Raw genomic sequence first — 16,444 nt, forward strand, 5'->3', positions numbered from 1 at the left:
CAGAGGGTGTCTGCAGAATGTTAATGGCACGTGTTACACTGGTGGGAATCAAACAGTCACTTTGTCATCTCAGAATATTGATCGATTTTCTCGGACGGTTATTAATTTCAAAAAGCGATGTCTTCTCAGGAACATTCTCCTAAGAGGAGACCAGTGGCCCCATTACATAGAAGGGAACAGTCCCAAGTTTCAGTCCTTGCCCCTGGCTAGCAGGAGGATCATGGGGTAAAGCCTACTTCAAAGGGCTGTTTTGAGGATAAAATAAGTTAACACATAAAAAGTATATGCCATTTGATGGGCATTTAATTTATGTTGTTACTGATAACACTGTTATTCTGATTGTCCACAAAAACATTTTTCAGGCCCACAGATCGATCTCTCTCTCTCTCTCTCTCTCTCTCTCTCTCTCTCTCTCTCTCTCTCTCTCACACACACACACACACACACACACACACACACACACACACCAAATGAACAACAAAAAGCAGAACATTGATGGACAGACAATTCACTATCACCTATTTCAAGATAAGTGGGCTCGTTGGGGTGGTGAAGCACACCTTTAATCCCAGCACTCGGGAGACAGAGGTAGGCAGAGGTAGGCAGATCCCTGTGAGTTCTAGGCCAGTGTGGTCTACAGAGTGAGTTCCAGGACTGCCAGGGCTACACAGAGAAACCCTGTCTCAAAAAAAAAAAAAAAAAAAAAACAAAAAAAAACAAAAAAAACAAACAAAAAAAGATAAGTGGGCTCAATGCTTTATTTTACTAAATAATCATCTTTTTGATTCAAATGATAGAGTACAGATGAGATGACTTCATGTATTGGATTTGCTTCAAGATAATCTGAAAAGAGATGGGTCAGCAAGGGAGTGAGGAGATGCACACACAGGACAAGACAGGGCCTGCCACCAGGAGCTGCTGGTGGTGAATTATGAGCTTGGAGTTGCATTGTCCCTATACCTCTGGCTTTCTGTGACAATTTCATCAATAAATAGAGACATGCACAATGCCAATAGTGATTAGACTCTGACTGTGAAGAGCTCCCTAGGTTCATTCTTAGTCAGGAACCTGTTCCCTGCCCACTTCCTTTATTTCTTTTGGAGGGACAACCGAGCCCTAGTGAACTAAGCAAGGACTCAACACCATTCTGTTTTATTTCTCTGGGGGACAGCTCAGGGTGGAAACAAAATAAATCCAGTTTCTGAATCTTCTTTGTCCTCAACCACTTGGGAATTCTCTCTGAAACTACTGTGGGCATTTTAAGTAACCCTGCTTACCCAGCGAGAACAATGTACCTTTCAGGCAAGTGGAGAGGATAAAATAACTCTGCCTCCCTGCCTTTGCATGCCAGACAAAAGCCTTAGCTATTAAATACCAATGCTCAGGGAGCTAATGACTGGTGAGCTGGCATCGTGTGTTTGGCATCTTAGGACCTCAGCCTCTGCCCTGTGTGAACTTGTAATCTTCATCGTGTAGCTGTGTTAAGTTTGGTGTGGTGTTATACGTTGGCATCTGAAGCTGAGGAAGCTCCAAAGCCGAAAACTGACCTCTGCGGTTTTGCAGTTTCTAGTCAGAAGCCCTGGAGTCATATTTTTTTTTTTGCATTTGGTCCCCTCACTCCAATAAAAGTGTGGTTGATTCCCAGTGTGGACACTGGCCGTGGCTGCTCATGGCTCAGTAGCGCTGGGTTTGTTTGACTGCCTTCTTAATGTTCAACTCTTCCTTCTGGATGCAAGCCAGCAGAGGGACAATGGCTCTGCTCAGCCCTCCTGGCCCCGAGTTTCTACTTCCAGATCAATTTCCTTTCTCCAGTTTCACTCAGAAGAGGGATTTGAACTTTTGTTTCAGGTTTCTGAGTTTCCCTCTGGACTTTGTCTCCGAGGTGTGTGACACATGGCCATGCCGCTCGCTTACTTCAGAACAAGGGTCTCAGTGAGTCTTGTGGAACGTCTTTCCTTCTCCCTAAAAAAATCAGCCAGGCTCTGAATTGTTCAGGGCAGCCCGTGTTAGGCATCTGGAGTCCATCCCTTTCCCCCTTTGGCACCTGGGGCTGCCCTGAACGAAAGGAATAAGGTTCCTGGGAAGGAGTTAGGGTTGGGTTTTGCTAAGGGAAAGGAGGGTGCATGACGGAGCCTTCTAGAAGCCAGAGCAGAAGTGCTGCCATAGAAGTCTGAACTGAGTAGTCTAAAGACAGAGTTGACTTCAGTATGTCTGTCTCAGGATAGCAGGACAGACTTCATAGTGGACATATGAGCTTCTTGAGCTCAGGGCAGAGCTGATTTTATATTATACTTATTAATGGAATCATCTTGGAATCCCAATGTGAAATGATTTTTTTTTTTGCATTATTAGATAACACCTGATATAAAAACCCACTACAGCATTTTCCACAGGACTCACACATTCTGAAAATGCCTAAAATTAGACTGAAATGTCAGGTTCAAGCTGTGTACCCGCCCACCCACCCCCCCCCACACACACCTTTGTGGCCTCGGGCATCTTATGACCAGAATGAGTCACATCCCCTGTGTTGGCCCAGGTGTGTCGCCCAAAAGCTGTCCCAGGACTCGCTGTGTGGAGGAGATTGCCACGGAGGCCTGGCAAGCTGATGACCAAGCACTTTTCCCCCCTTCACCCATCCTGCCACCCATGACAGCTGCTGAGTAATAAGCAATGAAGCCTCCGCCTACCTGGGTTGTTAGTCATAAGCCCTCTTGAGCAATCCGCTCGGCTGTAAAAGACCGTTGTGGGTCCCTGTCGGCACTTGTTGCTGTTGCCCAAGAACCTTTTTCGAGACTTCAGCAGGCATAACGGCTTCAGGAAAGTTCAGAAACCCAATAACCTTGTTTGGGAATGTCAGTGAGAGTGTTCAGGGTTCAGGCCCACACAGGCCTGCACTGCTGGGCTGGGACGTGGTGTGGGTAAGGCCAGCCTCGCAGGCCCGGTCCCTGTAGTCTTGCTGTCTCCTGTACCTACATCCTCGCCCATCTCTCCTCAGCCAGAGGACGCCTCCCTAGAGTTTTGTTGTTGATCTCACAGGAGCTAGGTGACAGGTGTCGAAGGGGTCCTCCTGTGTCAGAAGCCAGGGTGGACAGCTAGGCGAGGCCATGTGCCTGGCAGTGGCCTCCTCGTGTGACAAAACAATGTCATCTTCACTCTCCATGCCCCACAGTGCTCCCGTGAGTCCAGTCTGCATTCACACTGTTGTGCTCGTGTTTTGGGTGCTGGAAGTGGGGGAGGGGGGAGGGGTGCGGGGCGGGGGTGGGGGAGAAAGCAGAGAGGAGATGGCATCCGTGGACCACAGTCCACTGAAAACAGTGGCTTCTGTGGAAGGAGATTTCTGTGTGAAGTAGGAGTGGTACTGGCTTCGGGGCGGAGGAAGCTCGCCTTGCTGAGGCGGGCACACAGGTACTCAGCACACCGGGGTCTTAGGTCCCTGACCCCGAAGACAGCTGTCAGAGAGCACAGGAGCAGAAGGAAGGCCTGAGCCTAGAGAGCTCTGCTGTGTTCTCTGTAAAGCATTCTTGGACAACGGGGCTTCGTTTTCATTCCTGGGCCTTTTCCTTTGACCGCCATTACAAGGCGTAGCAGATGGGTGGTGCCAACCCACAGGGAACCACAGCTGGCTTACACCGGTTCTGTCTTCCCCTCCCTCCTGAGCCACAAGGTGATCCAAGCTGGGCAGAGGCTAGCCTTTTCCTTTCGACCTCACAACCCAGAGGGGCCAATTCTCAGATCAGGGATAGGGAAACAGGCCCATGACCCGCCTACTGTGAGTGTAAGACTCTGGAGAACCATCAGCTCCATATACCGAAGACACTACAGGAAAAGGGGGTCAAGTGAACCAAAGCTAGAGTAATCGCAAAACTAATTGGCAGTCACCTGCCTATCTCCAGCTCTGGGGAATCTCCACGTCACCCAGCATCCCTGCTTGATATGCTACCTTCTTCCCGCCTCCCGTCCTGTGGATTGCCTCTGAGCACATCATTCCTTTAAAAAGCGAAGCATCCACATCTCCCGCATGCTCTTTGCTAGGCCTGGGGGGCAGGAACCCGTGATGGTCGGCAGGACTTCTTCCCAGCCTGTGCTAGCTGCAGCCTGCCTTGGTAACAGTGCCCAGGCTGTGGCTAGTGATTGACAGCTGGATGCTAGAGCCTGTAGCTAGTGATTGCCAGCTGGATGCTAGAGCCTATACCAGGAGAAATTGTGTTAGCACACAGCCTTTGGCCTGCTGATTACTGCTGTCAGCCCGTAGTGAGACTCATGCTTGCCTACACTGAGGGTTGTTGTTTTGTTTTACCAATCAATCCACTTCCCTGCAGTGGCTTCTTCTCTAAGAGGTTGGGAGAGGGGTAGAAAGGGTCTTTATCTGAGATCCCCAATGTCTAGGCCTTCTGTGGCCTGGAGTGGACTCACACAGACGCTGTCCTCACTGCTGTCTCCTTTTCAAGAACCTGCTGGCTCTAAGACAGAACCCGGTGGGGGTAAGGGGGTGGGGGTGGGGGTGGTCTTCCTGCTGTTTTCTGGGTCACCTCATCTGCAGCCCTTGCTGATTTGATTGCGCTTCACAACATCTCTGCTTACCCTGCCCTTCCTCCACCCACCCCTGACTGGCTGCTCCATCACCACCACCTGGTTAAGGTGTCAGCCTCCCCCTAGATGTTCCAACTGCCCCAGCTGATTTCTTCCTGTTCCGCAGGGAACCTGTTCCTCCCTAACCAGGCTGCTGCTTCAGTTCCACATGGTAATTAATTAGCAAAATTCTTTCACGTGCCACTAGGCTGTCCTAGCTTCAAAGACCTGGCTTTCTCTCCAGCCCGTGGCATTTTCTTCATGGCTCTGCGCTCCCCGGCTGGCTGCACTCCAGGGTGTGGTCTTCTGAGTCCACTTGCACCTCCATACCTCCTTGCCTGCCGCTCGCTGGGCACCTGTTCAGTCCGTCTGCTACCACAACCTTCTCACACCCTCCTCAGCCCGGGAGACTCTGGCTGGGTTTCTTCTACTGTGAAGTTTTACCTCTCCTCCTGTCGGAAGGAATTCATTTTCTGACTTGTTTCTCTCACAATAGTGAGTTTCTATTTCTGCTGTCTCCCTGATATTATCTAGTGATTGATTTTTTTTAATCTGTGTGCATGTGACACACTCTCTCTCCCTCCTCCTTCCCTCCCTCTCTCTTTCCCTCTCTTCCTCCCTCTCTCTTTCCCTCTGTTCCTCCTTCCCTCCCTCCCTCCCTTTTTCCCTCCTCCTCCTCCTTCCCCCCCCCACCATATGTTTAACAAATATTTATTAAGGATCCAGCACTAGGCATAATAGTGAACCAAGCTAACTAGATGCCTTTCTGCACGGAGCTGCAGGTCTACCCTTTTTGTGTGCTCCTGTTACATTGTGAGCTCCTTGTGAACATATTTGAGACATACCTACATGTTCTCACTCTGCAGCCCAGGCTGGCGGTGAGTCCACTATGTTGCCCAATCTGGCTTCCAACTCCGAACCTTCCTGCCTTTTCCTCCAGAGTACAGGAATTACAGGTGTGCGCCCCACCTGGCTGTGATTGTCCAAACTCTGAATGCCTGTCATAGTCCCTGGAACACAGCTGCCACTTGTTCCATGAGTGACCACTGAGTGAACGCCGATGGGCAGAAATGGGTACTAATGTGGAAGATGGGGTGTTGGTGGGTGGATTTCTTATGGGTACAAAGTACCTGGAAAACCTAGAAAGTCACATTCTTCCCTCAGTACCTAAAATGTGGCCTCCTTTCTTCTATGTGGTTAGCCCATTCCTGAGGACTCACCTTCTTGGGTCCCTGATGCACATTCTGAGAGTTGGTGTACATTTATTTTTAAACCAATAACCCAAAGAAGTTTGTTCAGAAATGTTTTAGTATGCTGAGAAAGCCCATGTGGCCACTGTGGTCTGTCTGCCTCTCATGTGCTGTTCTTGATTTCTTTCAGAGACTTGAAACTGGACAATGTGCTCTTGGACCACGAAGGCCACTGTAAACTGGCCGACTTTGGAATGTGCAAGGAGGGCATTTGCAATGGGGTCACCACAGCCACCTTCTGTGGCACACCTGACTACATTGCTCCAGAGGTGAGTGCACCTGCTCGGTGTGGCTTTGGAAATGGGAGCTCCGCTTAGCCCTGAATGGAAACATGACCAGTTGTTATTCTGTGCTGCAGTGTCATGGGCAGGGCTGAAGCTAACACCTCCAGGCTCACAGACAGCAGCTCGTTGAATGAATGGCCATTGAAAAAGCCTACAATGCATCTAAATCAGAGTTTAAAAATATTACAGATTTTTTTATTGATTCTCTCATGGCTATTTCTTCTGCTTTTTAATCTCTACTCAGTGATTTAATTCTAGCCCCTGTAGCAAATCTAAAGAAAAGTAGTTACATCTCCTCCCTACGGACGAATGAGCCTAGTGTCCTTTTCCCCTCCACATTAGATAGTTCTAAGCCATCCCTGTTTGGAATATGTGTGTGTCATTGTCTTGCAAGTCATAAATTCTGGACCACTTAGAAGAGGAGGCACCTAAGCACATGCTCTGTGGAGATGAATGAAACATACATGCCAGCACAAGAGATTTGCTTTTTTGTTTGGCTATCTCCTAATCCCTAGTCAGGACACACACCTTTGTAAAAGCACATGCACGAGGCACCTCTCACCTGCCCCCTTTGTACAGATCCTGCAGGAGATGCTGTATGGACCTGCAGTAGACTGGTGGGCTATGGGCGTGTTGCTCTATGAAATGCTCTGCGGACACGCCCCCTTTGAGGCGGAGAATGAAGACGACCTTTTCGAGGCCATACTAAATGATGAAGTTGTCTACCCTACCTGGCTCCACGAAGATGCCACAGGAATCCTCAAATCTGTAAGTCTGACTTACCCAACCAGCTTCCGGCCTATCACACATAAGCTGGCCTCACGGGCCTCTTGTGTCTTTTCTTAATATCTTCTGTGAGGACATGGCCACTACCAACTAAAATTGGTGTTTCAGTCTGGAGAAGCACGAATTTCTCTCAGGCTGTTTTCCTCTTACACCATTAATTCTGGGACAACTTCAATATCAACTGGTGATAGGGGGGCCATTGCTAAAGTCAAGGGTTTCTAGTGCTTATAGGTTAAGTGTAAGTGAAATGAGATAACCCCTTCATGTAGTCAGGCCACAGTAGGGTCAGTCCCAGTCAGTTGTGCTTCTGTTGGCAATGTCCAAGGACCAGGACAGAGGAGACTTCCTCTCAGAGCTGAAAGAGGAGGATACTTCAAAACCTCCCTAGATCTCTGGGCCACCATGTCATCTTTTTACGCAAGACCAAATGCCGAGCTCAGGTTTCTGGTATAACATGATAAGGTGTCATTGTGAGAAAATCTTCTCCTGTGCCCCATGCCTTACTTTGAAGTAAGAAAGAACATGGATTTGATGCCCTTAGACTGAAAATAAAGCAGTATATATGATTCCGTAACCACATTAGTTGAGTTCAAACTCATATTGTCGCCTACTATACGCAGAGGAGATATGAAAATGAATTTTAAAATATGTGCTTTAGTGAAAATTAGGGCAAAGCATCCTCTGTTGAATGTCTATAGGATGTCTATGGACTTTTATCCCATGAGTATTATCCTCAACTTATGTTTCTTTAATTTGCTTTTGTGATATTAGATACCCTTTACATGGGTTTGAAACAAAAAATTAAGTATAGTAAATATTAGCTGCCATACGGAAGTCTTGTCATCCCCCCACCCCACCCCCACACACATATACACAAGATGCTCCAGACTTATAATCATTACTGTTTTGAGAATATCTGTGCAGGTCCCTGGATACTGGGACTGAAGATGTGGTTGTCCTGGAGAATTTTGTGCCTCACCCAAAGTGGAAGGCTCATAGAAATCCTTCTCGGGTGAATATTGTCAGTGTGCATCACAACTCATAAAATGATAACAGGAGCTCAGGAGCCAATAACACTCCCCCAAATTGAGAAAACACTCATGTCATATAGAAGTAAAGATAAAATGCTTTGGAGTTCTACCAAATGTCTCCAGTCTAGCTTAATTTTCATAAGAACAATTCATTTAAATAGTTAGAAATTTTAGAGTGAGGAGGAGTGTTACTTTTATAACTTTATGCAGGAAAAGCCAGGGAGAAGGGCTTATCTCTGCAGATGCAGGCCGTGAAGTTTCTTAACTTCCTGGAAGGAGATGGACTCACCTGGGTTGGCCACAGTTAACCTTGATAAGAGGCTGTGGTGACACTGTCTCACCACGCTCAGATCAGAGCCTGCTTGGCATTGTTACTTCTCAGTGCTGTGACCCAGAATCCAGTTCTTGTGATTCTCAAGGCGTTCTGGGCCCCGTGGCCTACAGCAGCCACCATCGTCCGACTAACGGCTTTTCATGGAGCTGGTGTCATGTTCATTACTGCAGCTGCTTTGATATTTTTATTATTTAATAAAAGAAAGACCTCAGCATTTGTAATGCAAGAAAAAAAAAAGCTAGTTCAAGCTATAAAGGCCACTAGGCTACCACTGAGGGCAGGAGATAAATATCGGGGTCTAGGAAGCGTCTGGAGACCCCTTCACTTTCTGACTAGATGGCTTTTGCATCTGCTTTTCTGAATTGTTTCCCTCACCCTTTTAGAAGTTCTTCCTTTAGAAACTCTTCCTTCAGCTAAATCGGAGTCTGCAGATCACTTTCTTAGCCAAACTTTCTGGAATCGAGAGTGGTACCAAGAGAGGCTGAGTCCCATGGAAGTCTTAAGACTGTTTCTCCTTAAAAAAGAAAAACTCAATCTAAGTACGCAGTAAATATTTTCAGTAACTAGCCTTTGTCATCAGGGACATCCATCGTCACAGACTTGTTGTTCTGACAGCAAACAGCCTTCAGTTCCCCCCCCCCCCCGTTAGCCTCAGTGATGCGACTGGGGTGCCCCCTCTCCTTGCAGATCTACTTCTTGCAGAAGGCCTGTGAATCCCATCACTCACTCCCTCTCTTTGCCTTTTCTCTAACACCAGCTACTCTGTTGGCTGGAGGCAGCACCTGAGGTCACATCTACTCCCTCCTTGGGGTGTCATCTCCATAGTAAGGAGCAGGGATCCAGGCTGAAGGTGGCAGGCCTGCTTCCCAGTGCTCCTTTTTTGGTGAAGTGGCCTTGGTGAATCTCGGGAGTGTAAAGCAGAGCTGATGAAATGGAACCCAGAAGGCTCCTGCTAGGGTGAAATTCGCTACTACATGGAAACCTTCCAGGCACACAGCAAGCATACTCCTCTTCACACCTTCAAAGAATCTGACTCAAAGTAACTGTAAAGACATCTGAAAGTTGTCAGACACAAATTACTACAAAAAAAAACTTCACTGGGAGGATTTCTGGGGCAATTTTGTATATTTTAGTCTCCCTGCCTAAAACTGAGAAACCTAAGTGCGGCCATTGAGAACATGGGGCTAGATTTTACAGAGGGCTGAAGCATTTCAATGGAAAAGTAACCATGAAAATCCTTAAGGACACTTAGGAAATGCGAATCGGAAAAGCTGGCCCACACCTGTAATCCCAGCATTCTGGAGGCAGAGGCAGGAGGATCGCTCTAAGTTCAAGGCTAGTCTGATTTATATGAGTTCCAGACTAGCCAGGGCTTCACAGAGAGATCTTGTCAAAAAAAAAGGGGGGGGGAGGAAGAGGAAGATAAAGAGAGGGAGAGAGAGAGATAAAGAAGAGGTCTATCTGAGGGAACATGGGGGCTCTTTCCATGGCTGGCTGTGTAACCTTGGTCAAGGGCTGTAACTCTGCAGGGCCTCAGTTCCCTCACCTGCAACCTCAGGACGTATGCCCTCTAAGATCATGTAGGGATGCTGGGAGAGCTGCTCAGCGGAGTGTGTGCCCAGGAAGGGACCTCCCCTACACACCCCGCTAGGGTTCTGACCGCTGCATCTACAAAATGACATTCGACTCTAGGACAATGTGACTTTGCTGCCACAAGAGGACTGTTGGCCTCTCAACTCCAGCATCATAAACTATCATGACAGCTTCCCAACTCTCCTCACATCCTGCCTTAATTAAGCCAAGATAGTTCCTTTACTGCTGGACAAAGCCTTAGACATTGTCACATTTGGCCACCTTATTTTGTAGAGGAGAGAAAAAGGAAGCCCAGGGAAATATGCTCCACTACAGGCTACACAGCACATTACTCCAATAAAGTGAAACCTCCCTGCATTGATGAGGAGGGTGTAACAGGATAGAGCCAGTGTGGGAAAAAAAAAATGATGGTAGGCAGTTCCTCAAAAGATTAAAGGTAGAATTACCATTGGAATGAGAGATTGGACTTTTGAGCACATACCCAAAAGAACCGGAAGCAAGTACTCATTTGTAGCAGCATTATTTACAATAACAAAAAGTTAAACCAACCCAAATGTTTATCAATAGACAATAAAAAAAATGGGATATCCGTGCAGTGGAATATTACTCAGACTTAAAAAGTGATTTTGATACAGGATATAACCTGGGAAAATCTTGAATACATTATGCCGAGTGAAATGAGCCAAAAAGCAAAGGACAAATGTTATGTGATCTTTTCCATCTACACGAAGCACCTAAAATAGTGCAGTTCACAGAAACAGCTGGGAGGTGACGGTCTCAGGGGCTTGGGGAAAGGAAGAATGTGCAGTTCATGGGGAAAATGTGAAGTTAGAGTTTTAGAGAATGAAACATTCAGGAGAAGGCTGTAACGTAGTGTGTGTGGATGTGAATATGCTCCATGACACCAGCCTTCTCAACTGAAAAAATAGCTAGAATGCTAGATTTTGTGCTAATATCTATTTTAATGGGGGAAGTGCACAAATACCTAGATTCAGAATCCAGATGTTTTTGACTACTGTTATCCTAAGACATCAACCCAGACTACATCTGCCCATGCCAATAAATGTTCTTCTCTTTCCCACTAACGCCCATCTTCTACCCTTAGATCCCCCATTTCTAACACCAGGTTACACCTGATGACAGCCGTATGCTGTCCCAGGAACTTCAGCCGCTGGAAGAAGTACCAGGGTACTGTGTGGTTACCACTCACATAAGCGCTGACTTTGCCCCTATTCAGTTCTCCCTAAAGTGGGACATAACGTTGATGTTAATAATCAGTTATAGTGTTACTTAGAGTCTGAACATCCAAACAATGCCATGATATCAGAAATGGTTATCAGTCTACTGAGGAGAGTGTTTGGCTTCTAAAAAGAGAGGCCACTCTGCTAGGTAATCAAAATCCAGGTTCAGTTCAATTCAGCAAATGCTTGCCTCATAAACCTTTGGCATGCCTTATGCAAAGTGTTAGGAATGTGACAGAGGCAAGACCTGGCCTCCTTCTATTGCTCACACTCAAGGAGGAGTTGAGAACATGTCACTGAACACTTCACATTTCCAAGGAGAGTCATCTTTTGAGAACATTTCCTCTCTGGAGGCCAGAAGAGGAAGGTGACGTAGGAACAAGACAGAAAAAAAATTACATTTAAACTGGGAGGGACAAGTGTGGTTCACATGCATGGACAGGGTGAGAAGGACATGTAGGTAGAGGGAACGTGTGCAAAGCCTCGGGCAGGAGGCAGTGAGAACGTCCCAAGAACTGTGCTCACTAGTTCTCTGCTGTTGGAGCAGTGGCTGCGGTGTGGAGAGCGGCGGAACGCTGGGGTCGGGGTATGCAAACTTGGATGGGTCCAGGGGACATTTGGAAAGTGGAGTATATGTGCCCGTTGGTCACATGGCTCTGGGGCTCAGTAGAGATGATTAGAAATTGTCAGTATAAACTGCGGGGGGGAGTAGATGCTGAGCATGAGAGAAGGGAAGAACTATAGGCGGATGGGGGATGGGACGGGACCCGAGGCACTGAAAAAGGTAACAGTGGGAAGCCAGGAAAGGATGACTTCAGACTGCATAAACATAAAAAGCTGCAACATGTCTACTGAAATAATCAGCTGTACAGTGTGATCCACCTAAAAGCTGATGCCTCCAGGGAAGTGCCGGTGAGGTGGGAATACATGGTCCTTGCCCAGTAACTTGGGGTGTAGGAATGAATCTGTGTTAGCAATTAGGTAAGACGAAACAGTTTTGAGACAGTGCAAGTTTTTATTTGGTAGCACAGTGCCAGACAGAGAGCTCTGTTCTCCTGACTAATGAACCCTTGAGACCCATGGCCAGGCATCCTAGGAGCATGATGCCTTCAAGAGTCCCTAATGCTAAATGATCAGAGCTATTGGGTGGTGTCTTGCATGGTCCTAAAAGCAGTTGGCACATTATGAGTGCTAAGGTTTGAACTGTAACCCATCCTCTTTGCTTTTAATTCCATAAAACCCTGTAATTATTAGAAACGTCAACACAGAGGTTCAGAGATGGAAATCCTTAAAGGGCAAGTTTGTCTAAATCTTTAGTTTGTCCACAGTGAGGCTGACTGAGGCTGAAGGGCGTCACATGCTGGAATGGTGTAAGCGCATTCTAGCCTCCGAGTCTTGAGTCCTGTTCTGTTTCTGTGCCTGTTTTTCAGTCGTGTGTGTGAGGCACTGGGGATGGATGACCAGCCACAGCATTCACTTCAAATGAGGCAACACCCATGGAAGCATTTTCAAAGTGGAACATCTAACATAAAGCAAGTTGTTAGCATTGTTAAATTATGAGTAGTAATTCTACAATGCACTTAAGGTGTCATTATCCTCATTCTATTCCTGAGCACTCTAGAAACATCATCAAAAGTATTACGTACTTAATTACACATGAGGCTATGCTGAATGACTTTTCTTTCTAAGAGAATTAAGTTTTTATTTGTCTAAGATCATTTGGTCCAAACCAAAGACACATAGATAGGGTTCAAAGAGCCAAATTTGTAATATATATGCCAAGTAGGTGTGTGTGTGTGTGTGTGTGTGTGTGTGTGTGTTATGTATATATGCATGTGTGTATGTGATGTATGTATTTGTATGTGCATGTTATGTGTATCTGTGGATGTGTGTGCACACACAGATATAGTCAGTATGTTTGGCCTCTGAACAAGGTGCTGCTTATTCAGCTTGTGTTCCCCACCTTATAGAATTGACAGTCTAGTTGTAGAGGAGAGAAAAAAGAGGTTTGAAAGAAGCATTTATACAATAACTGAATACTTAGAATTTAATGACAAAAAGTCCCCAGTGCTCTAGATGTATAAGCAGCACAGCTACCCTCACTGGTCTGGGAGAGAAGGACATCTTGAGCGGACTTTTAAGCTAAAGAGAAATGGGTCAGGTTTAAAGTATATAAAGATCCTGAGAAAAAGAAGTCCCTTTGAGTAAGTGACAGCTAGCTAGGACATCTTTTGTTTTCCCAACATAATATTTTTATTGATTATTTGGGAGTTTCACATAATGCACCCTGATCCCATTCACCTCCCAGGTCCACCAACCCCCTCCCTTGTGACCTCCCCTAAAGAAAAGAAAAGGAAAGAAAAGAAAAACACCAAGTCCAATTTGTGTTGCTCATATACTCACTGGAGCATGGTCAAACTCCCAGTGGCCAGCCCCATTTAAAACAAAAACAACAACTAACCCCTTCCCCACCCCCACCCCCACCCTGGGAGAGCCATGCTGGGATGCAGAGAGCCAGGCAGCAAGGAATGCAGATGGGGCTGAAGATGCAGCGAGCGGCCAAGGACCTGGTGAGCACAGAAAGGTGTTTGGACTTGGAAATGCCAAGGCGAGTCTGAAGCATCTCAGACAAGCGTGCATGATCACATCACGTCTTATGTCTAAAAGATCACCCCGGCTGGGATAGGGTGAAGAGTGGACCAATGGGCAGAGTATCTGCGCGTGAGATGATTCCTCTCAAAACGATCCAGGACTAGAGGGCAAACAACCACAGCACAGCTGGGCACACATCAGTCAAGTCTGAGTGCTGGGTAGATGGAGGGCATTTCATTGTCCCCTTTATGTGTCTGAAATTTTCTGTAATAGGAAATGTGAATGGGAGTCTTCCACCAGCGTTCCGAGTGGACAGAGCTGTCTTCAGTCTGTGTGGGGAAAATGAGCTTAGCCTTCACGAAAGAATGAAGGAAAACGGTTTAATTACACACAAACCTACAGAAAAACCATGTGAGCACCACAACAGCTCTTCCATGGGTTCTAGACGCAACTTTTAGTCCAAGCCAGAGCCAGAGGACCCTAGAGTAATTGTTTTTTTCATTGTGGACACTTTGGGAAGATAGACAAAGTGATCGAGTGAATACCCCCAAATCTGTCTTCAGGGTCCTGAACTGAGTTTAACGTTTAAACAGAGAATCAAGAACATCCATGTCTAAACCATCCCAGCTAAGGTGTGATCCCACCCACTACTGACCCATCATTGTCTGGGCTTCAGTTTCATCCTCTAAGATGGTCTGACAAGTTATTACAACTGTATGAAATCCATTTCTGGGAGACAAGCTTCCCTCTGCCTGGTGCTGTTTCCTTCTCCCAGCATGCTGTTGCTGGGGTCATTCCCAGTTCTTTGGGGTACATTGTTTCTATGGCCTGATAGTCAGATGGAAAGATACCAATGTCTCTTGAGAATATCTCCCTTTCTACTGTGGGTCATCTTCTTGTGGCTTCCTGAGATTTCCTTGTGATTTTTTTTTTTTTTTATCAATATGGTCAGGGCCGTTCCTGGAATGAGTTTCCACTAAATGTTTCTCATACCGTTGTTTCACTTTGAAATAAAAGGCTATTTGATTCCCTCTTTTAAAGATGGAAGGCATCATTATCATCCGCTGTCTGTGGAAACTTCACAACTCTCATTCATGGAGCTACCACAGAATTGTTAAAGGCCCCATCCAGTGCTTCATCAATATAGCAGAGTCAGTGACCCTCCTGTCTGCAGGAGGAGAAGGGACAGTCCTGTTCGTTGTTCCTATGAGGGTGAATGGTTGGCAGGACAGGTTGAGCCTCTCTTGACTTGTAATCCAACGTCAATTCCTGCATCTTTTCTGCCCATCATTACCTCTTCTACTCCCCTCCTGACCTTGGCCACCCTCAAGATGGTGGACATTTGAAACACTCATGTATGGCTGTCCAAAAGTTTTATACAGATAGGGGGCTAGGAACGTGGGCCTCCTGGTAGAAACATCTTTTGTGAGCATAGAATTGGAGAAATAGAAGACAAAAACTTTAGCCAGAAAATCTATTTGAGAAGAAAAAAAATCACTACTGATCCCTGCACTAAAAATAACCAATAGAAAGACTGTTCCCCCTTTTGCTCCTTTGTCCTTTGTTGCTTTGTTTTAACTGTAAGCATTGAGCCAGTGAGATGGTGTGGTAGTTTGAATGTCATTGGCGACCATAAGTTCACAGGGAGTGGCACTATTAGGAGGTGTGGCCTTGTTGAAGTAGATATGGCCTTGTTAGAGGAAGTGTGTCTCTGTGGGGGTGGGCTTTGGAGTCTTCTGTGCCCAAGATACCACTCAGTGTCTCAGTTCACTTTCCCTTGCCTTTGGATCAAGATGTAGGACTTTCAGCTCCAGCACCATGTCTGCCTGCATGCTGCCATATCCTGCCATGATGATAATGGACTAAACCTCTGAAACTGTAAGCCAGCCCCAATTAAATGTTTTCCTTTATAAGAGTTGTCGTGGTCATGGTGACTCTTCACAGCAATAGAAGCCCTAACTAAGACAGATGTCTTAGCCAGTCAAGGCACTTGCCTCCATGTTTGATGACCTAAGTTTGATCCCTAGGACTTACATGGTGAAAGGAGAGAACCAAACCTTACAAGTTGTCCTTTGACCTCTACACGTGCCACCATGGTATGCACATGTGCATGTATACACATAGTTACATAAATGTAATAAATTTAAAGTGTATCTGTTAAACACATATGCATGCTCCAAACATCCCACCCCAACTTCTTCCTCAATGAATAGATCATTAATACTGGCAGAAGCCCGGCAGTGGTGGCACTCAACTTTAATCCCAGCACTCGGGAGGCAGAAGCAGGTGGATCTCTGTGAGTTCCAGGACAGCCTGGTCTACAAAGCGAGTACTAGGACAGCCAGGGCTACACGGAGAATCCTGTCTCAAACAACAACAACAATAAACCAACCAACCAAACAACAACAACAACAAAAACTGGTGGTAGCTTCCCAGTTAACAGGAGATGTTGTTCAACGACACATGTTTGTATAAAAAAATAGAAATAGACTTTCTAGATTGCTGGCCTTAAAGATCTGATGTGTTGTTTAAGTTTGTCCTTCTTTTTGAAACAAATACTGTCTTCTGTGGTCACCACATTCCCCACACTCACCCTGAATTGTGCCAAAATGTTGATAATCATGACACATACACAAAATGCAGTTTGCAGTGAGCTATGACGGTTCACCTGAGCTTTGCCTAACTACTTCCAGAAATGTCCTCAAGGAGCCCCAGATCTTCGACTGGGGATGCCCAGCTCAGAGGTGCTGAGTCAGCACCT

At 46.3% G+C, this 16,444-nt stretch overlaps 1 protein-coding gene across 1 annotated transcript in view; it reads left to right on the forward strand.

Annotated features, from left to right (window-relative positions):
• Positions 1 to 16,444, forward strand: part of Prkch (protein kinase C eta) — a 209,214-nt gene that overhangs the window by 178,368 nt on the left and 14,402 nt on the right. Inside the window, exons 11-12 of the mRNA XM_059279583.1 lie at positions 5,953 to 6,091; positions 6,686 to 6,874. Coding sequence (XP_059135566.1) covers positions 5,953 to 6,091; positions 6,686 to 6,874 — 328 coding nt within the window. The remainder of the gene's footprint in view (positions 1 to 5,952; positions 6,092 to 6,685; positions 6,875 to 16,444) is intronic.

This window comes from Peromyscus eremicus, chromosome 14, assembly GCF_949786415.1.
Source record: "Peromyscus eremicus chromosome 14, PerEre_H2_v1, whole genome shotgun sequence".
Lineage (NCBI taxonomy): Eukaryota > Metazoa > Chordata > Mammalia > Rodentia > Cricetidae > Peromyscus > Peromyscus eremicus.